Genomic DNA, 21978 nt, shown 5'->3' with positions numbered 1-21978 from the left:
CTACTCTGTAAGACATCAAAACCAGGGAAGTGTGCATAACTGAGAAATATGGGCAACAGGAAAACCATAACCTGGTTTGATGAGGATGATGCTTTTTCCTTCATACAGCTCTATTAAAGCAAGTCACAAAATTCTGTCCCACTGTCTGGGTACTGCTTTGAGGGAGTGGTGAAACCTGTCTCTCCAATGCCAAGTCCATCCAGCCCAAAGCTGAAAATTCAACCTGTTAATTACTCCTGGGAATAAGTAACTCGAGCCTGGAGTGAGCAAGGAGTCTTGACTACACCAGTCAGTGTAAGGGTCTGAGATGTGCAGTTTTCACTCCTTGTGTTTTGCATGTGTACCTCTATACCTGTCTGTCTTGCCTTGATGCAGCTGTCTCTTGACTGCTGGTATACTGATACATGAAATTGTCATCAGTGTGACTGTGTCCTCAGGAGGGACTGTGCTGCTTTAGTAGGTTGGTTTCCAACTAGTAAGTTAAAATGGGACACAAAAGCCTGGAGGAAGATACTGGTTTTCTCTCTTTTTCCTTTTCTTTTTAAAAATAGTAAGTGCTAAGTTATTTTACCTCTTAAAAAAAAAGAAAAAAAGAAATGAGTCTATGCTAGCTGAATAATTTTGCTACTGCATTCAATTTTATTACAGTGTAGTTCCCTTCTTCTTTCTCACTTCTTTATTGTACTCTGTCTGTCTTCTCAGGTGCTATTGTGCCTATTTTAAGAGCTCCCCTTCATCTCTCTTTTGGGATAGTCTTACTGCTGGCTTTCTGCTGTTTCAGCTTCTGCACAGCTGGTGCTTCAAGGAAAAAACTGTCTCTTGTAAGGCTGTGAAGAGAATGGACCCATAAAAATCAGTAATTTTTGTATGTACGTGCTTCTTTCATCAGTAAGTCTTCAGCAACCTTGCCTAAATGGCCACTTTGCTATTATCTCAGCTTCTTAGCTAAGGAGGCTGCAGAAGAGTGAGTGGGTAACTTTCTGCTGTCTGCAGCAGTGCAGTGATAAAGTGAAGAATAAAAAAAAAAAAAATCTCTGTTTTCTGAACAATTCTCTGCCCTGTATGTGGGGAAATCCAGTCCTGAGCATCTGGAACCATTGCTGATAGGGATATTTTTAGTCTGCTGTGAAGAGGGGTGGTCAGTTGTCCTCTGTGTACTGTTGGTTTGGCATTTGGGAACCACTAGTGCCTTATCAGTGCTGAGGATGGATTTCAGTGTCTCCGTAGAGTCTGTGTGGGGGGAAGTTCTGGGAGGAGGACTGTGGTGGGAGCATCTGGCTGTGTGCATTTGCACATGAGTGAGATGCACACAGCACCCACTGAGAACTGATGCTACCAGATACTGATGGACTGGGCTTGGTCAGCGCCAAGCTGGGCTCAATTCCCTCTCCCAGCCTTGGAGTGAAAGATTCTTTAATGCACTCGCTGCTTCTGGGATGTTCAGCTCAATCCCCAGTAGTGTTACCTGTTTAGAAGTCTTTCTCACTGAATTTCTGCCTTTGAAGACTGCAGGGTTTTTAACAGCAGCACCTGCTGCTTGCTGGAAATCCCAAGGCTGGCACAGGAGCAGTGCAGTGCTGAACGTGGCAGTCACAATGCATCACGTTCACGAGATTTTCACTGGGTGTAGCTGATGGAAACCAGAACAGACATGCTGTAAGGACTGTCAGCCCAAGTAAAGGAGGTAACTTTGAAGAAGGCCTCCAAGATAGTATTTCCAGAATGTGATTCCTTAGAAAAAAAGTGGAAAATTCAAAGAATGGAGTACAGTCAGAATGAGCTCACTGCAGATGCTTGTAATGATCTTTTAAAAATCAATTTTAGTTATTAACTATTTTAGTAGTTTTTTGGGTGGTGGGGTGTTTGTCCAGTGTCTGCCGTTACAGTACCTTCTTCTGCACCCCAGAAAATCCACACTTTTGAGGTTCTCTGGAGCTTTCCAACAGTGTGCATTTTCCCATTCTTAGAGGAGTGGTACAAGTCAGACAGAGAGGGCTTCATCTGCCCAGCCATCAAAGTAGGTCCTGGGAAATGTCCTACTCCTTGGCAGGTCCCCCTTCCACAACAGCCAGTCCTGGAGGGATTTAAATCCACTGGGTCCATTCAAGTTTCACCTGAGATTCCCTGGATCTGTCCATTAGCCCCAAGGAGTTGGTGTCTGCAGAGGTTGCTGTGAAATTCCCCTTACCTCAGGGTTAGGTGGGCAAGCAGGCACTTTCCCCTCACTCTGGAAACTGGAGAAGTCCCTGATACTTTTCAATAAAGAACAAACGTTTTTAAAAACCCTGCCTTTGCTGCTGGTGACATTTTTCCCGTTTGCATGGATCTGTGCATTGGCATGCAGTGCTCAGAGCCACGATGCAGGGACTGTGTGTGTTTGTATTTGTTTGGTCCCCTCCACATCAGCGAGCCCTTGAAATGCAGCCCAGCTGGCAGATCTGGTTAGGCTGGGCAACTTAGCTTGAGATGGTTTTTTGTTTGTTTACAAGTGATCTTGGCCACAGACAGGGACACACAGCTGGTGGTCTGTGCACTGTTCCATGATCAGACTGAGGCTGGGCTCTGATCCCATGGAGGCTGGAGTGGGGCTAAGCAATTCCATCTTATTCTTGGCCTCATTTGGAGGGGGATTGGACAGGCTGCTACTCCGCTGCCTTCTTCTGTGCTCTGGCATCTCAGGGCCTGGTTTGGCTTTGCCTCTGTGGGCAGCAGCATCCAGCACTCCTCTGCCATGGCAGTGGAGCCTCTGCTTGCTCAGATGTCCTTCCCTGCAGCCCAGAGAACACCTCTTGCTGTGAGCAATAACTTGTAATGCAAATACCACATAAACACAGGCATTTCTCTTCTGCACTGGTTGTAATATGCACATGGGAGAGGTGTGTCTGATGTCTCAGAGAGGGTGTTGCAAGTGACTTTTGTGAGGTGTTCGTGTGCCAGTGTGGTGCATGCTGGCTGAGGGGACTGTGTGAGCATCCATTGCTCGAGGAGAAGTGACACACGACCTGTGTAGTGATACTGATGTGCTGTGTTCCAGCCTGGCACTTCTGCAGAAGGCCCATGCTGGGGGTTCTGGGGAGAAGCAGCAGTGCCAGCCCATCAGTACTGCAAACTGGGTGCTGTGGCAGTGCTTCCCTGCAGCAACATCGTGATAAAAGGTGGTGGAGGAGGAGGCTGACAAAAGCTGTGACCTTCCAGGCAGGATCTGTTTCCCAAACACAGGTGAAACATTATCAGACTGCTACAGATGTGGGCATGGAGGAACCTGTTAAATTAAAGCCAAACTGTAACAAGGGATATGTTTGCTTTGGAAGATAAGGTGTGCCTGTTCTGCACTGAAGGAGAGAACCCTCTGAGACATGTTTCACTTCATTGCCACAGCAGACCTCTGGCACTGCAAGGCCACAGAGCTCCCAATTCCTCCCTCTCACATCCCCTTCCCTTTTAAGACAAGGGGTGCCTGTCAGCTTTACCAGTGCCTCCATCTGACAACCCAGAGCATCCTAAATGGTGGGAATTGCTCCTTCTCTTATCTCAGTGAGGAGCTTCCTGACCACACTGCCCAAGTTTGCTGCCCACACTGCCCAAGTTTGCTGCCCACACTGATGCTGTTATTGAGATGCCCATGTCTTTGCTACCTGCAGCCTGGTCAGTGGCTGGAGATGAGGGAAAGGCTCTCAGCAAGGCACCCTTTGGTGGAGCTGTTTTTATGAGCCAGTTTCATTACCTGCCTTGCTGGTGGCCCCAGAGAGGCTGCAGGGAAATCCACTGATTTATTTTCTTAAATGGCAGCAAATGATGCCATTTAAGACCCTACCAGGAGCAAATGAGCTCTTAGGGCAGCATTTCTTGTCCTGTGTACAAGGCTTTATTAAATTAACTTTGTACTGGAGAGGTCCAAATTAACTGTGGGATAAAATTTTGCAACCCTATTTTTGTCACACAGGTGACTTGCACAACAGAACCTTTACATGCATTAATGTCATCTGAATTTTGGCAAGCCTCCAAAGCAGGCTGTCTCTAAATCCTCTGTTTCTATCTTAATGCTGCACTCATCCCAGTGTTAAGTATGTAATTATTTTGCTTTGCTTACTTGCCATGTTAGGGACAATGGATTTCCTTTCCCACACACCCCTTGCAAATTTACAGGTGCTGTGAGAAAAACCCCTGGTGCTGTTGCCATCCAAGTGATGCCTTTTGCCTCTGTGGGCACCTGCAGCTTGGCAGCTCCAGCTGGGCAGCAGCACTGCCAGCCTGCAGGATGGAGCCTTGCATCCTTTTAGCTGCTTCTCTGTTATTTGCACTTAATAACTGACTCAAGAGTTCATCTACAAATATATATTTAGGGCTGCTCTTAGTAAATTTTCCCTCTCTCAGCCACAAAGCACTTGTTTTCTGCAATTTCCTTTTTGTATTTTCCCTTAAACCTAATCCATTCTAACATTAATGCATTCGTTTTGAAACAGCTGGTGTATTCTCAGCCTCTTCTTCTTCCTTACCTGCTGATTATTTCTTTTTTCTTTTTTCCTTTCCTCACCATCCTCTATACTTCTGCTGTTTGCAGAAACCTCTCCTGCCTCTCCCTCTTCACAGCTCCCACCATCTGTCTCTCTACAAATACAAAGCTTTAGGGGAAATGATTCACTAGGCTGCTAGCTCATTACTCACACTCTCCCCATCATGGTTTCTGTCCTTGTAGGATGCTCTAACTAATGTAAAGATCAATGAATCCTGGGAATTGTTATTCGATTAAAATTTAAAAAAAAAAAAAAAAAAAAAGGCCCCAGCAGTTAAATAGATTGGGCTCTTTGTACTTCCCAAACAGCAAAGCTTAGTTTTTCTTTTTCTTCCTCACTCTGCTAGTATTGTTTTGCAGAAAAGGATCGTTCAAACAGAACAGAAATAATCACTGGACCATTTAATGCAACCTTGTGCATCACATGATGCAGGAATTGCTTAATGAAATTCCCTGGCCCAAACCAAGCAAATCTGTGGTAAATCTAGAGCAGATATTTTCAGATGACAGCCAAAATGATGAAAGGAATTTACTACCCGGCCTCACTAATCATTTTGAATGCTTAACTGCACTCCCTAATACGCTGCTTTGCAAGCAGCTAAACTGACACAGCCTCATTCCCCACATGCTTCTCTCCTGCAGACTTGTGCAGGCTGTGAAGCCCAGGAGGCCTCCCAGCCCCCTGCCAGGGCCAGGGTGGCCAGCTGTCCACCTCTGGGAAGAGACAGAACCTCTCCCTCCTCAGCATGTGGGTTTGGGGCTCGCTCTTTGCTTGGGGAAGGCTTTCCATGAAACTCACAGATACTTACTATCTTTGAGCCCTCCCTATTAAATGTGGCAGAAATTGGCTAAGAGGCTCAGAAGCCAATTGAGACAGACTAATTCATAGTACTAGAACACTTCAGGTAACAGAGGCAGCCATACTGAGTTGGCAGATAATGCCCCAGCATCTCAGAAGACTCACTGAACCTGGAGGCTGGGCTCAATGTTGTAGTGCACTCCAGGTGACCCCAAATGTCGACCCACAATCCCACTCCTGTGTTTAATTTGGTGACCATTTAAGATAAATTTCTGTCATGATTTTAGGCTGTCACCACATACTAGAAAATTATTTTCTTAATAGAAAATTTATCACATGAAAAACAGACCTCCCTTCCCCACATGTAAGTAGGTGCCAAGGAGTGCCACTGCCTAACACAGTTTTATTGTGCCCTCTCAGGAAGCTGCTGGCACATCAGGTATTAGCCTGTTTCAGCTCTTTAGTTTCCCTTTTGAAACTGGAGTGGCAAGAGGCACAGAAAATACTACAATAAAAATCATTGGAGTTGACAAGACTGAATACACCCTTCTCTTAAATGGCTGCAATTATTTTTGCACAAGTCTGCTGAAGGAAAATCTTAATTTTTTCTCCATAAGCACCAGAAAGCATGTGCTGCATCAACACACCATGCTGGCACCACCTCCACGGAAAGCTAATTAAATAATTTGGATACTGTACTAGGAGTATCAACTTCTGGGCTAATTTTCTTTTTAGGCTACCAAACACATGTACTTTTTTATAAAGCTGTGTTTGGGTCATTCCATGACAAATATGAAAGCTGGGGAGGATTGGTACGACTGCTCTAAAGAATAAGGGCTGCAGAATTTTAAGCCAACACGGTCCACTGTTACCTCAGTAAGATCAAGGCTGTTAAAAAACAAAAAACCCTCACCAAAGTCGTGCTTTTGTGGTCTGTTTTAAAATATGTTTAATTTTAGCAGACGTGATGTTGTTGAGCCATCCTGGTGGCCAGCACCCTGTGGCTCTCCATCTTTGATTACTTTATTGTTCCATACTGCATACTGCAAGTTGTAGGAGTCAATGTTCTTTCTCTTAACAATTGCTGGCTTCCCAAATGCCAATTGTCCTTTGACATGCTCTGTTTTAAATAAGGGCTGAAGAGCAATAGTGAGGCTGAAGGCCTGCCATAAAAAACACTGCAGTGTTCCATGGCACTGGCAGCACACATGTGGGCATGCATTCAGCTCTGCTTGTGGGGACTACTGCTGCAGCAGGCTGGAGGTGTGAGGGACCAAGCTGTAAGGAAAGGGAACTCTAGAGATTCCAGATCTCAAAGTCCTCTAATTGAAAATGACAAGAGCCTGTCTTTATGCAAGACAGGCTAAGGAAAATCTGCCTTACCCAACCCATTTCTCCATTGTCCCCAGCAATAATAGAAGTGGACATGGTATATAAGATTGCCTTACAAAAGGCAAATATATTTAATAGTGTATATACAAATTGATGGTTCAATATTGCTATACAGAGCAGGAATATCTTTAAAGAAACCCTGAGCAAAAAGGAGGACGTAATTTTTATTTTACACTTATTGCAACATTATTTCTGGTATTTGTTTGCTATAATGACTAATAAAAGGAATATGTTAAAACCAGATGTTAAAATAAAAGTGGGCATTCTTTCCATTTGTAGCTTATTAAAAAATCTAGAGAAGAGAGTTCTGCCCCATCAGCTTTGGAAATAGATGTTTAACATGGTAGAGAACAAGCTGAGCCTGAGTAACCCAAGACAACCAATTCCTTTAGCAGAAAGAGAGTCTTCTGTCATCAGAAAGAGCCATCTGGAAGAGTGTTGGCTCCCTGCCAGGAACAAGCCTTTAACAACCACTCGTAGTGTGCTTGAAGTTAAAATGTTCATAGCGGCACAACCTGGAGTGTTGGTAAAGGTCCTATTGGAGGGGCAACGTATTCCTCCTCCCGCAGCAGCCGCAACAGGATGTTCTTCTTGTTCTTTGGCCAGCTGTAAATGTGAGTGTTCTGCAGCCAGGTAGGCACGTGCTCCTGAAAGAAAACACAAGGAAAATAAAAGCTAAATCCCATAAATCCTTCTGAATCTCTACCAGAATCTTTCAGATTCCGTCACACCCTGCCAGGGAAGATTTAATTCTGTCTGTTCTAGGCACTTCCTGTAACAACAAGAAATGTTAATTTGGCTTCAGAATTGTATTTGGGTTCCTAAATAAATGAACTTTGTGTGATCCCACAGCTTGCCTGTCTCTCTTCTGCCATCACATTGGCTAATTTCATCATGTTTCAAATGAAGTCTGATGTCAATGACAAGCATCGAAAAGCTTGTGAAAATAAACAGAGGAGAGGAGAGGAGAGGAGAGGAGAGGAGAGGAGAGGAGAGGAGAGGAGAGGAGAGGAGAGGAGAGATTTCAGTGCTCCTAGCAAGGAAAGGCTGCCACCTTGGTAGCTGCTAAAGAATCCATACAGCATGTTCAGTATTGGGATGAGGACCAGTAGGGAAAGCCTGGGACCCCACAGGAACATTCCACATGCTGGTAGCCCTTTCTCCCTCCCCTTGCACCTTTCTTTACCAAGCAGGGTGTGCTCTGACCAACTGAGCAGAAGGCTGAGGCTGATGCTGAGCTTGAGGAGAGACTAATGCATCTCCAGATTAGCAGGGTCAAACTTCCACCATTCCCTGCACCCTGGAAAAGGTGCAGTTCTTCACAGGGGTTGGCTAATGTCCATTAACATAATGAAGCTGGGTCCACCATGGCACTGGAGAGTGACAGCCAGCTAATGGAGATGAGCCTGCTCAGACCACATGTTCCCATGTTCCCACAGCCTTGGGAGGTTTCCATATGGACAGTCTGGATGTTAGGGGTGAAGGGCTATTATAATACCACTAATTAACAGAGGGACAGATCCTTGACCAAAACCAGTTCATGGTCACCATGAGACAGAGATTTATTTTGGAATTGGAGACACCAGAACCTAGCCAAAATGAGACAGCAGGTAAGCAACATGAGGAGCCAGGACATCCAGCACTTGGTCCCTGGACCTCTTATTTAGCAGTGTTTTCCCAAGGTAGCCCCTGTTAGGAGCAGCACAGTTCCTGTCAAGCTAGTGGAGCTAGCTCCATGAGGACAGAGCAAAAAGCTGCTGGCATGCACATCTCTGGCACCTCGCCAGGGGATGCCCTGGCATGGGCTGCACACGTCCTGCTGCCAGCACACGGCCGAGCTGCAGTCCAAACCTTTCATTGCCATGATCCTGCTTCTCAAATTGGCTGTCTTTTCCTTGGCCTGTACAGCTGTAGGAACAAGGCTGCATCACTTTCCTTGCTCAGGGAGCAGTTTGTGGTAATTGATGCAGCCACTCTGTTAGAGCTACAGGATTTATGTATAGGAAGAAGGAGGTGAGTCACACAGGCACCTACAGATCCATTAGTGTGAACTCACCTAGGCTGCTGAACAAGCAGCTTTGTGACTGGCAGAGGTATCTATCAAACCTGACCTTCCTCTTTCTCCAGTGGCTGAGAAAGGATAGGCTTTGGTCAGTGATCTCCTGAAGTGAAGGTTGTTCTTCCAGATGGACATCTCACTGCACAGGGGTAAGATCCCACAGCATTCCCTTTGGTAGGAGCAAAAATAAGGCTTCTTGCCTCCACCTGCTAGTCTTTTTATTTTGGCATAGGAACGGATTTTAATCTTTGTGAATTTAAATCCTTTGACAAAGCTCTTTGGAATTGGCCAAGAGACAAATGTGACTGGGAGAAAGAAAGATAACTATGTTTACATGCACATACATACCATTGTTACATGGAATTTGTTTCTTTACTAAATCTTGTTAAGAGCTATAGAAGGAAATGCAATTAAATATGGCAGGGGTTTTACCAAATGAGCCCTTTCTCTACCTTTGACAAGAAACTACATTTTTTTGACAAAGGAAATACAGGAGATATAGTCAGTCTAGACTGCAGAAATGCATTTGATAGAGGCCCACGTGGGTAACTCAGTTAAGATGGAAATTAGTGTGAGAAATGTGTAGTAGGTAAGAAATCAGCATGCGGGGATATCATGAGAGAGGTGCTATTCATCCAGAGACAAGCTCTGTGCCTTGCTTCCAAAACTGCTCGTGCAGTTTTGTTTAATCCCCTCCATAATGAAATCAGTGCCAAAAGCACCTGGACATGAATCAGCTCTGGCAATAGTTTTAACTTGAGGAAGGTGTGTAGGGGTAAAGGGTAGCTCTAGCTGCTGTTGTTATCCAGAGTGAGAAAGGGGTTTTTCCTTGCCACACAACAGCATCTGTCACTGCAGGTGGGAGTAATGGGAAAATTGTTACTATCCTTTACATTTTTAAAATCTGGCTGTGTATCTGTGAGCTGGGAGGACATTCTCTCTATGCCACAGGGAGAGTATTTGATAACTCCACAGTTCAAACTGGAAGGAAGAGGGCAGAGTGCATTGGTGCAGAGGACAGGACTGTTCAGGGCTGTGACAGCAGAGCATGGTTTGACATCTCCATCAGGTGATGACCAAAGCATTAAGCTTCCTCCAGATGAGGAGGACACATTTCTGTGGTTTGTTGTGGTGCAAACCTTGAACCAGCAAGACCCATGTTTCCTTTAGCAGTGTAGGACTGGAAGATGGAAATGCCAGTTCCACCTTAACCATGTGTTGCGCATTCCTCGTCTCGTTATTCAGTTTCCTAATGAACGCTCCTTGGATCACACAGATCTTTTCCTGTTGGAGGTCGACTAATTTTCACATACCAGCAGTGCTTTATGATGTGCTGTGTATGAGATTAACTCATCTAATAGCCCCATCCCCAGATGAAACCTCCAAATCCTAATTTTCTGCTTTTTTCCACTGCCAGCTATGCTAACACTTGAACATATAAAGGACAGTACAAAAAAGACAAAATTGAAGTAATTTGCCCACCAACATAATCCAATTGTCCATGTACTTGGCAGGTTTTTAGGTACCTCACTTCCTCTGACTGCCTCCAGACTTCATTACTGCAACTTGTTCAGGCTCTGGTGCTCTCCTTCCACCCATCATGTCCCCAGTTACATTATCATTAAGCAGCTAGATGAAGGTAGGTGAGGTACCAAAGGATTATGCTGAGAAAGAGACTAAAGCTTAACAGCAGTAGAAAATGCTGATCTGCATAATTTAATGAGAAAGGCACCTCTTGAAAAACTGAAGGGTTATGTGGACTACAGAGAAGGGACAGGAAGGATTCCAGGAGCCTGATGCCTTGATAGAGGCAGCTGGATAAACCAACCCTGGAAATTCCTTACAGACCACTGTCTGAGAGAACTGCTGCTATACACTAAAGAGTTTTCTAAGAAATAAAGTTGAGCCCAAATTAACATAACTTACTGTTCTGTCTCAGAGCCCCAAGACAGCTATAGTGCCTCCTGGAACACTTTTCTCTGCAACCCTTAAGGTGCCAAGTGGCTCTAGACTGTGTGGTCTGTTCACATGGTGGGCACTCAAGTAGCCCCAAGGTCAGGAGCCCTTTTCCTCCATCAAACACTGACTGAAAAAATGCTGAGTGCTCCTCTGCCTTTGGCCTGCCCAGTTCCCACCATTGCTGTCTTCCAAGTACTTACTTAAGGTAAGCAGCAGACTGAGATCATTCAGGAAGGGATCTGAATGACATGAAATACCAGAGGTACTGTTCAACTCACAGGACCTCACAAAATTTACAAACCCAGGGACATATTTTCAAATTTCTGATCTTAAATTGCTGCTTAAATAAAGAACTTCATTACACTAAAATCCACAAGTGCGGTGGGACTGCACAGCCTTGATAAAATCTAAACCATTGATAACATTGTTTAAATTTTGATGATACAAAATTTGGGGACCCAAAGAAATATAATGTATTTTACTATATTTTTTTAAATACAGCTGTACCTAGGGGCAACATGATAGCTACCCAACAGTGCACAAAGCATTTAGTTATGCAAAGTAAACATGGATACAATGCAGGAGATTGGGAAAACTATAACTGAAGTCTTTTAATATTTTTGTCTTTGTAAAAATTCAGGAGATTTTCTGAGTGAGGTAGAAGAGATAGGAATCTGTTGCATTACTTATTTCTTATTCTCAAATGAATCTTCAAAACAAGTAAGGAGGGCAGATGAAATTGCAAGTCCTAAAAAATCTTAGTTTGCCTTTGATGGGCCTGTCACAGTTCAAGAAACAGCCTAGTACTTTAGTATTTATTATACTCTTTATTTTTATATTCCCAACACACCCTCTTCCAGACCCTCTCTTCACATCAGTCATAAATCCTGCCCATCTCACTTATCAGCATTGCATTTGGACAAATTATAAAAGGGTTAATATAAAAAGCGTGCTTCCTGGATAGATTGCCCCTCTCCATTTAAATTCTTTCAGTGCACAAGGCAATTGGAGTTTTAGCTGTACATTCATAATCAGAAATACATTTATACGCTGATTTATGTTGTGGATGAAATGTTTTTTATTTGCATGTACACAAACCTATGAACTTTGGAATACATAAACCTATAAGCTTTGAATATTACTTGTAGGCTGTTAAGAACCAAGAAATTGAGTGTTTTGGTTTTAGGATTCCATCTGCTGCACTGTGATCAAAATAATATGCACTTAATCCTGTGGAAAGTATATAAGCATGCATGTGTGTTACCTTTTTGGCATTTGGGAAAAGCACAGGGATGAATCTGAAGTTCATACTTCCTTGCTGTATAAATTCAATCTGCATCTAGAACAGAACAAAAAGCCAGTTTTACTGTAATAACACGACAGTTTTTCTCTGCATGCATCTGAACCCTATGTATAAAAACATTCCTTGCTTACTCAAACTGCTCTTCTGTTAAATGAGTTGATCTATTGCTGGTGGACTCGGTGTTGTTTGGTTTGGCCACTTAATCTAATTCTTCATTGCTACAGAAAGGATACAGGAAAGATCTGTCAACATTTCTTGAAAATTCAGTTTCATGGTGTGAAATAATTGTGGGTTTAGCTGCAGGTGCAATCCCATGAAATCCATCGCAAACTGGTGCAGCCTGACTTGACTAACATCCCTGTTTGGCCTACAGATGGATGGAAGATTTCATCCAAAGGCCAGGTCTGTGTCTGAGCCAGGGCCCAGCCTGTTCCCCATGGCCCTGGACACAGACATCCCAGGGCTGGTATGGACAGCAAGGTACTGCTGAGAGCTCAGCTTCTGAGAAACCTGACTGCGGATTCCAGCTGGGGGATCAGATGGGTTACAGGCTGAGAAAGGCAGCTAACTGCAAACCAAGGCAGAAAGGATCAGCTTCATGGCTCTATGGGCTCTTCTGGGCTAAATGTACATCCTGTCACAGGCTGTGGAGATGGGTGTCTGGTCCTCTGGCACCTCTCTGCACTCCCCAGGAGCCCCACATTGCATCTCTGGCCTTTGCTTTGCAATTCCATCCTTCAGTCAGCTCTACCGCTGCCTAAGAAAAGATCTCAGCTCCAGGATGGCTGAAGCAACAGGGGCTGGTTTAGAGGAGGAAGGTCAGGCACTGTAAGATAAGATTGTGCTCAGGGCTGTACAAGGGCTCAAGAAGGTGAAGGAGGGGAAAAACACCGAACAATAAAGAATATGAAGAAATAAGATGAGCATGTTTAATAGGATTTTTCTTCCTTGAACCTCTTAGCAGATGTTAATGAGCATACGGAGCTGATGAGAGGAAGGATTAATGAATTCCAAAGAGGGGTGTTTAACTATGGGGATTAGGGAAAACAAAGCAAAGAACCTGCCATTTGGAGACAAATTTGTCTTTTGAGAAGAAGAGACAGTCTTTGTAAAACAGCAAAAGCATGTCCTTGCTTACCATCCTGTGGATGTATTTAGTATGTAAGCCGTGTTCATCCCTGTCCAGCTGGGATTCAGCCCCTTCCACATCCTGTTTGTATTTTGGACTGATTGCTATGATTATCATCACGGTCTTCTGTTAGGGAGAAAAGCACTTTCATGAAATTGAGGAACGCAGCGTGTTTCGTAGAGGCAGATCGGAAATCTGCCAGTTTGTGTTTTAAGTGATCTTTGTGTTCCTGGCAAACACAAGAGGATCTCATTCATTCTGGCAGGAAATACAGGAGAACTCACACACTTGTTCTCCTCGTTATTTCTCAACAGCTCAATATAGAAAATCCAAATGTCAAGAGATGTATTAGCAGCTACCAGTTGACACTTGGAATCCCTGTCATAAAAAGCTACTTTTTATCAGTGTAGAGTGTCTATGTGCATACACAGAAAACTTTTGTCTTTAAATTCAGACCCAAATGTTTTCCAACAGCTTATGTAGAAGTGCATCTCTTTAGTCATCTACGGCATTTTATACAAAAAGCTGCTAAAGACAGCGGTCTGTGGAAGCTACTTCTAGGGCTCTCAGTGGCAGAAATGATGTCTTTTCTTGCTGATCTTAGTGGCAAAGTGTGCAGAGAGGTGGCTGTGTAGAGATGGGGGCTGTTGTGGAGGGGCTGGGCAGGTTTAGGGGTACCTGGCAGCTCTGTCACAATGGGCTGAAGGCAGTGCTCCTCTGCCTTCTTAGGACAGCCCAGATCCTGCCTCTGACCTGTTTAATCCCAGCCCCACACTGAGCTCAGGTTTCCAGAGAGGGGCCATCCTTTATATCTGGGAAACATCTCTCCTCCTTAATGGCAGGCCAGTTGAAATGCAGCAGATGAAAGCTTCCTACTTGTGTTTACCTGGGGCCTGCCTTTCATCCCCAGCACATGAAGCCTGTGTAAGGCTTCCAAATCTTACAGTCTGCCAGGCATGTAATTAACTCTTTCCTTCTGTGCTGTATCAAGAGAATCTGCCCCACCATAGGGTCAAATATGGTAAGGAGCCATTATCCCTTTCACTAGTTCAACATACTCCTGAATTACTTTTGCTTGTGCTTGACATGTGTGTAAGCACTTACAGATGTTGAGGGTTTGCAAGAGACATGCCCAGTTGCACACTTTCCTCTGCTTGTGTCCAAGCAGTCCCTTCCTCCACACACATGTAAGGGTTTTGAAGTTAGAAACCGCCTCTACAGTCAGTGAGGGAAACCAAACTTTTCTGGGGTGGGTAGTCAGAGAAAGATCCTCAGGTGGAGGCAGGAGATTGTTCTCTGCACATACTGGTTTCTCCTACTGACTGTGCACAAGTCCCAGAGGAGATCTGCCAGCTTGTATTTTAAGTGCTAATGATGTTTTTGGCAAAAGCAAAGTCACCCTGTCTTCTGGTTTCATTACCTACATTGCACACAGTGAGCCCCAGCCTAATTTGTCCTGATGCAAGCCCCAGTAGGCATCACTGCATTTCCATGGCAGAGGTCCCAGGCTGGCTCTGCATGCAGTTGTATCCTGCCTGCATGGACACCTGCAGGAAACCTGTGTAGGGCTGCCTCAGATGGCTGAGTTTCCTTGCTCAGGTGGAGGAGAGTCCAGCACTTCTGTCATCCTGTTCCTGAACCATGGAGACCTGGCCAGAGTGAGTCAGAGATCCAGTGGACACTCAGCAAGGCAAGAATCCAAGGAAGGCAGCCCATGATGGCTCCTGTCCAGTGACAGAATTGCCAGTTTGCACCCAGCTGTGCTGGTATAGTCCAACCACTTGGCTTGATCCTAAAGGAGATGTGCACTCACTGCTCAGGGGACCTTCAGAGGAAGCTGCTGCTGCAGGGAACAGCACTGGCAGCAAGATAAATCTCTGGTTTACTGCTTAGATAGATACAAAGTGATGAGAGCAAATCTATATATCAACCAAGAGAATACCAATTTCCAGTTTAAATGTAGGATGGTTTATCCAGAAGAAGCCTTCAGAGTTTTAGATATCAGTATAAAAGCTACAGGTAAGAGGGATGAACATTAGCCATGACTATGCAGCCTGGGATGAAATACAGGTATCAGTGTAACCAAGCACAGCTAAACCCCACTATTTAAAAAGGGGATGGAGGAATAACTTTTCCAATGGCAGCTTCAGGCTGGATGTAAGAGGCAGCAATAGAATTTTGCAAGAATGCCAGGATTAGCCCTTCATTTCTTAAAGAAAGAGCTCTGGGACCATCAGATACAGATGTGAGAGATTTGCCTCTCTCTGCGACACCTCTGCCATTTCTACAGGGGCAGGGAAGACAACAGTGGGGTCTTGTATTTTCATTCTGTCCCTGCTGTGTATTAGAATAATTCAACCATTTTCCTCAGGTCACCTCTGCTATACACAAGGTTAAATTGCCCTTACATACATCACCTAGGTAGCGCTCCATCCACTTAATGATGTCAATACCTCGTACCGTGTCCTCAAAGATATCAATCTGCAAGAGAATGAGAGTCTGTAGTGAGCATCCCTTCACCTTTCCTCCCCATTTTAGAGCACTGATAGAGCACCTACTCCTCTCTTTGTTTATGACAAGCATTTCCAATTTCCTTAGGAAAAAAAAATGTGAACATGCACTTCTCCCCTTTCCATGCAGCCTGAATCAAGCTGGACAGGCAGCAGGCAGAGAGGGGCTGCTGCAGGCACATCCCTGGGCTCCCACTCAGCTGGCCCCTTGACTGGCTGCCCTGCCAGTCCCCAGCTCCCAGGCATTTTTTACTGGACAGAACAAGGTGCTGCCCACCTTCTCCATCTGTATAGCTGCAAATGCCTGCTATTTTCTGACTGCAAGGGTCTACTGAGTGGGAAGCTTTAGCTTCTTATTGAACTAAATATTCAGGGTGTGTGGTGGGAAGTCAGCCAGGTCACTGATAACCGGGTGCAGTTACCCAGACTTCAGTGACAGACTTCACAGGACTGAATATGACCAACCCTGCTGGCTTCTCTGCACAGCCAGTAAACCCAGGAACCAGCAATCAGCGACTGTGACCAATGGAGTAATTATTAACTTCTCCAAGTTTTTGAGATAAGAGTAATGATCTGCTCTCATGTCTCAAGTCTTTCTTTTTCCCTTTCTGAATGCAGAGAGCCCACTTGTTTCCCTGCTTTGGGGCCATTTTGATGTATTTGTTACTCTGCAAGAGGCTCCAAGTGTTGCCTGTCCAGCAAAGGTGCTATTAATGAGCCTTCTACTCTGTAAAGCTATGGTGCCCAGAAGCTTCCTTATGAATTGGTCATAGTACAGAACTGCTGGAGAGAAGTATAATTGCAGTCTCTGTAAAAAAAAATCTTTGATTCATGAAAATAAATAAGCATGTGCAAAGCTCCCCACTGAGTCTCATTCAGTTTAATGATAGCCACTTGCTTAAATGCTTTCCTGAATTGGAGCCAAAGACTGAAGGTTGAGGGGTCAGGTAGCATATGCTCTTGAAATAAGAAAATATGAATCAAGATTTTGATGAACACTGAATCCTAGAGCCTCTGTGGGCCTCTAAGATGAAGCAAACTCATGAGAAATTCAGTAAAAATCAGAATGGCTTATGGGATTAGAGAGTATGACACAGACCTTTTCAGGCCAATGATTTTCAGAATCCCTTTTAAAAGTATAAAAAAGCAAAATCACTTTTAAAGGGATAACAAAGCAACCGAAACCATGAGATAGGCTGTTTCATTAAGTTGTGTGAATTTTAGAATCTACTTTTAGTTCTTTTTTAGCAGAAAGTTACTCACATCTACATAGAAGAATCAATGATATAACAGCATTGGAGAAAATAAAAGGTAGGATGGGAAGAACATAAAATTGACCTTTTGTAATCCTGATATTACAGATCAAATATGAGACAATATTAATGGAATAGCTCACAAAACCTCATATTAATTGCCCATCTGGTGTTATTAAGTGAAATTTTCCAGGATCATTATAAAAGCATATTTCAAAGTACAAAATTCAGTTAAAAGAACAAACAAAGAGGCAGATCATTTAAGTTACAGCTTGCAAAACCGAGGCTAGTTCATCCTATCTGTATCTTCTTTAGCCTACAAAATGTGATGATAACCAGAAAAACATTTAAATGGACAGTGTATTGCTTCTGCTTTTTTTAAAAAAACCTCTTCCCTGGTTGAAAGCCATTTTTTTGGAAGGAATACTTACAGCAGTTTGAAATCCATTTATAGACAGGAAGTTCACAAATTTCATAACCTCCACTGCCGTATCCACCGAGTAGGTTATAAAGACCTTGCCTGGGAGAGAGAGTCTGTATGAATACATAACACATTTAAATACACCATACAGAGGCTGAGACTGTCACAGCCCTCCTTTAAATACACCATTCTGAGAGTGAGACTGTCACAGCCCTCCTTCTCCACCATGCTGCAGGTTCTGCCCACTTAGGTCTCTTTGGATTGTTTACAAAATGGATGTGGGATAGTGCAGTGGCTCAGTGTTGAAACCAACCCCCTGTCACAAAGCCCTGCTCTACATTTGAGCTCCTCCTGCCTTACTGGCAAGCTGTAGAGGGTAAATCCCTCTGCTGCTCCCCCTGCCCTGTGGCCAGAGCTGCTTTGTCCCATGCTTGGGCATACCTGAGCCTAGGCTCTCACCCACAGCTGGAGTTACCTGCACTGGCTGCAGCCAGCACAGCTTTCCCCAGACCCACTGACATGACAGAGCTGGAGGGGCCCTTATGCATGTCACACTGCCTGTCCTTGGAGCAGCACTAACACCCTGTGCAGGCAGGGTGCATGGCTGGTGACAGCAATGCCCTTGCCCTTGTGGGAGGGGTTTTCATGGCTTTGCATCAAGGTAAAGCAGCTGGCTGATCTAATCCAGCTGTGCATCTACCACAGATGACCCTGTTTTACCCAGTAATTCCTCCATCTAGGACACACTAACTGATAAAGTAGGGTTTATCCAAGAGTGGCATCTGGTATCATCACTCACTCCCCTGCAGGCCAGAGAGGTGTGACTCTCTGGATTTGAAAGGTGATACGCAGAATGAAGAATAAAGGAAAAATCAAAACCTCACGAGAGCTGTGGAGGGTTCTCAGCAATGGTACATCTCACATACGAGTCAGATTGGCATTCAGTAATAAGTTATTTTTCTGAAACCTAACTTTCCCCTAGGAGTTGGAAGGTGAATGCATCTGTGGTGCTGGTGGCAATAGAAGCATATCAGTCAGAGCCTGTGCTGCCCTCAGCATGTCCCAGAGTCCTCTCCAAACTCACCAGTTCAGGGAGAAACTGAGGTCAGGGTTCAACATATTTGTCTGGTTTGGAACAGGCAGAAACACTTTATCCCTCAGGCTTTGTTTGTTTTTAGTCTTTTACTGTAAGCTCCAGCCCCTCCTGCCTCAAAGGGACATCCTGTTTAGCAAGGAGTCATGAAAACAATCTGAATTTACTTTTTGTAAACAAAATAACAAGCAATTAATGACCACTCTGTTTTCAGGATTCAAGTGGGTAATTCCATCCCACCAAACCCACACTCACACCCAAGAGATGTGGTGACACTTGGTATTTTCTTTTCTTGTTGTCTTAGTGTCATTTCCCCTGCCTTCTCCTCCCCCCCTTCACCACTCTGGAGCCCTCCCACCTAAAGCTGTTGGGCCATGCTGTAAAATCTTGCACAGAACAAATTTGCTAACCACTTACGCAACTCCTCGGGCAGATTGCTGGTTCTCAGAGTTCCCCTGGCTGCAGGGTTACTGAGAGGTCTTGGGACAGCAGCTGGAGATGGAAAATTGTCAGAAGGACAACCACATGCTTCATCTGGTCCACAGGCCTTGGGGGGCAGCTGACCATTGGGTGGCTGGTTGTATAGCTGGTTTCTACAAAGAAAAGCAATGGAGGATTTGGAAAATACTTATTTTTAGGCAAAATTCAGAATTTCTTCTCCTGTTAATAACACACTGAGAACTTTATCTGCATATTAGCTATGAAAAGTTCTTGCAGAAATGCTTGGCTCAGCACATCTGCTTAGTTATTACAGTGTCTTTGGAATGGATACCTTGGTGACAGGCCATCACAAGAAGCAGTTTATCAGAGAAACATTAATCACAGGAAGTAAGGCACATCATAGCTGAAAGCTGTTCAGTTTGCAATTAGCAGAAGCAAAGGCTGTTTCTGAGTGAGAAATAATGGCATATCATGGATCTTGTTATGCACGTGTGGAAGCAGGGTGGCCCTTGGGTAATGTATTCTCATTATCTAAAGAACCCTTCATGGCACCTCAGATGCTCTCATGGTGTCCTGTGCAGTGCAAGAGGCTCAGAAAAAGCTGGAAACTGGGAAAATGGGTCTACAAGGGCACTCCAGCTCCAGCTCTGGTGGGCCTCCAGCCTTGGACAAACCCAATGTTTTGCCAAAGGGAACACAGTTAATTTCTTGACCAGCAATAACAGACCCAAGCAAGAGTTTCTCATGTCAGGGACTGGCATTCCAGACCTGCAATAACCTTGCCTAATGTCTTCTCCATTGTAGCAAACAGACAGAGAGGGAGGATTTTAGGAAGCTTAGCAGTTCTTGTCCTACACTTTGGCTTCAGATTTTAAGTCAACGAGAAGGTGAATCTATAGAGATTTTTAGGCGAGGTGTGCTTGCAATCTGCTGGGTTGAATTTGCTGGATGAGTTTTAGGTTTCTCTGAGAGCTTTTCCCCACAGAGCCATGATGCTTAGTCAATCAAGACCACTCTCTTTTTTTCCTTAGCCTCCCTTAAATGAATGATGACAGGCTGGTCGCAGCATGTTTTCTGTTGTCACATTAAGATTTGGTTTATTCATTTCGGTGCAGATGTTTTCTGTTACAAAATACTCTATAGGCAAACATTACCAGCATAGAACTGCTGTTCCTGGAGTCAGCCTGCAAGCAGCAGCCACGCAGCCACAGGACAGACCCTGAGTATTCTGGATCCCTTGTAGCAAAAGAAAGTACTAACAAAAGCAACACATGCCTCATCAATGGCCACAAAAAATACTACCTGGTGGCTAAGTTACAGATCTTCCCAAAACTCCACCTTATTTAACAAATGTGCCAAAAATCAGGAGTTTGGTATTAAATTTTACTACTGCAAAGGATACCCACTATCTCCCAGTATTTTTACATTTTTATACAAACTCTTCAGTGCAATTCTCTCTGCTGCAGGCACTCCCTGATCCTGCTGTCACTTTTCTGTTACAGTCCTTAATTTTTCAAAGGCCAGAGCAGAATCATATTTCAACTGACTGCCCTCTTTTGCCCTGCCCATTCTCACAGTTCCCTGCCAAGACCATGTCACGTAAGCGGACATTTTCAAGCACAGATGCCTGCAAGTTTAACATCTCTATAAGTATTGTGGCACTTGAATAAAAACAGTCTGATTTCAGATATTCTCAAAACCTGAAGCTTCAATTTGTTTTTAGATAGTTGAGTCTGAAGGAACCCCTGCATGAATAGGATTTCCCATCTGCTAATGAGATACTTATAAGAATCGAAGGCCTGGTAATTAATATCTGAAAATATATTAGTCAAAAAGCCCTGGATGAAAAGTGCCAGACATTTTGCTATGAAAAATCATAGACAAGGCTGCAAACTGCAGTGCAGAGATATATCAGCAACAGATGAGATTTCCTCCCTTTTTCTCTGCACACAGAAGATGTAAGAAGGAAGTCACTGGAAGCCAGTGACTGAGTTGTCCCAGGCTGGTACAGTGTAAAGCTGAACACCCAGCGAGCCACCAAACTGACCTTTGCCCGTGAGCAGGAGAGCTCTAAGGTTTCAACGGAGATATTTTTCAACCCTCTCATCCATTTAACCTTCAAGCATTTATCTTCCTTAAGGCATGCATTTCAGGGTGTGCTCTGACAACCTCTCAGGTATCCGGCTTTGAAGTCCTTTAGGAAAGGGTCAGGCCCCCATTGGGTGTAAAACAGCAAATAAAGAAAACAACCCAGCATCTCACAGTACAAGGATTCAGAATTACTGGTTGAAAACCCACAAAGGAGATCTGAGGAACTTGCACTTCCCACAGGCCCCAGCTCCCCAGGCATACTTACGGGAATGGAGGAGGACCAGGGGAGGAGCACGCCCTCTGGGGTGGTCGGTCTCCAGTGCCTTTGGGAGCACGGAGGTTTGAGTAATTGGGGATGACTTGCTGGGCCGGGCGGATAACTCGCATGCAAGGTCCAGGAACGGGAGGAAGTGGTTGCGATGGCTCAGCAAAATGTTGGTAAGGAGCTCTGCCATCTGGGAGGGTGAGAAAATAAAGGCAGCAACTATCATTTCAGCCAACACATTTTTGCCTCAGTTTGTGTTTATTCCTTTCCAGGCACGTCTCAGGAAACTGAGCAGTTTGGAGGCATTTGCAGGTATCTCGCTCTGAAAGGAGCCAGATGAAGGAATGTTTTGGAGGAGTCTGAAGCTTGCTATTTCCCATCCACATACGGCAGGGTTCAGATCCCTGCTCGGGGCTGGGCTGTTGGGACAGCTGACAGTTAAACATTTAGAGCTGCCTTGTCCCTGTTCTTACTGTGCTTCAGTGTTTTTTGATAGGGTTTTTTTTTTAAATTTCATTTTGGCAATGACTTGTGAAAATGAATCATCCCAAAGTTCTCATGAAAGCAGATGCAAAATCCCGGAACAAATCAGTTTGCAACACTAAGGCTAAACAGACTGTGATTATTGTAAATGAAAAGAGGAAAAATAATCGCTTAGTTTGTTGCTTCACCCTGTGTGAATTTTCTGTCAAAGTGACGTTTTAAGGACTTGCTGCTGCTCCCGTTGCCATCCGAGAGGCTGCAGGGGAA

At 44.4% G+C, this 21978-nt stretch overlaps 1 protein-coding gene across 1 annotated transcript; it reads right to left on the bottom strand.

Annotated features, from left to right (window-relative positions):
- Positions 1–6827: 6827 nt before the first annotated feature.
- Positions 6828–21592, bottom strand: TRAF3IP2 (TRAF3 interacting protein 2). Its single transcript, XM_054280175.1, has 7 exons — positions 21229–21592; positions 18849–19024; positions 17349–17437; positions 15567–15635; positions 13164–13280; positions 11987–12061; positions 6828–7351 (listed from the first exon to the last, which is right to left on the bottom strand). Exons 1-7 carry the CDS (start codon positions 21348–21350, stop codon positions 7205–7207), a joined length of 795 nt encoding a protein of 264 aa, XP_054136150.1. The 5' UTR covers positions 21351–21592; the 3' UTR covers positions 6828–7204.
- Between the last annotated feature and the right edge of the window lie 386 nt (positions 21593–21978).

The sequence above is a fragment of the Melozone crissalis genome, unplaced genomic scaffold (assembly GCF_028551555.1).
Source record: "Melozone crissalis strain CALT ecotype California unplaced genomic scaffold, PUWL_Pcris_2 ptg000027l_1, whole genome shotgun sequence".
NCBI lineage: Eukaryota > Metazoa > Chordata > Aves > Passeriformes > Passerellidae > Melozone > Melozone crissalis.
Note: the sequence above shows the minus strand (reverse complement) of the source record. Positions and strands in the feature narration are given on the sequence as shown.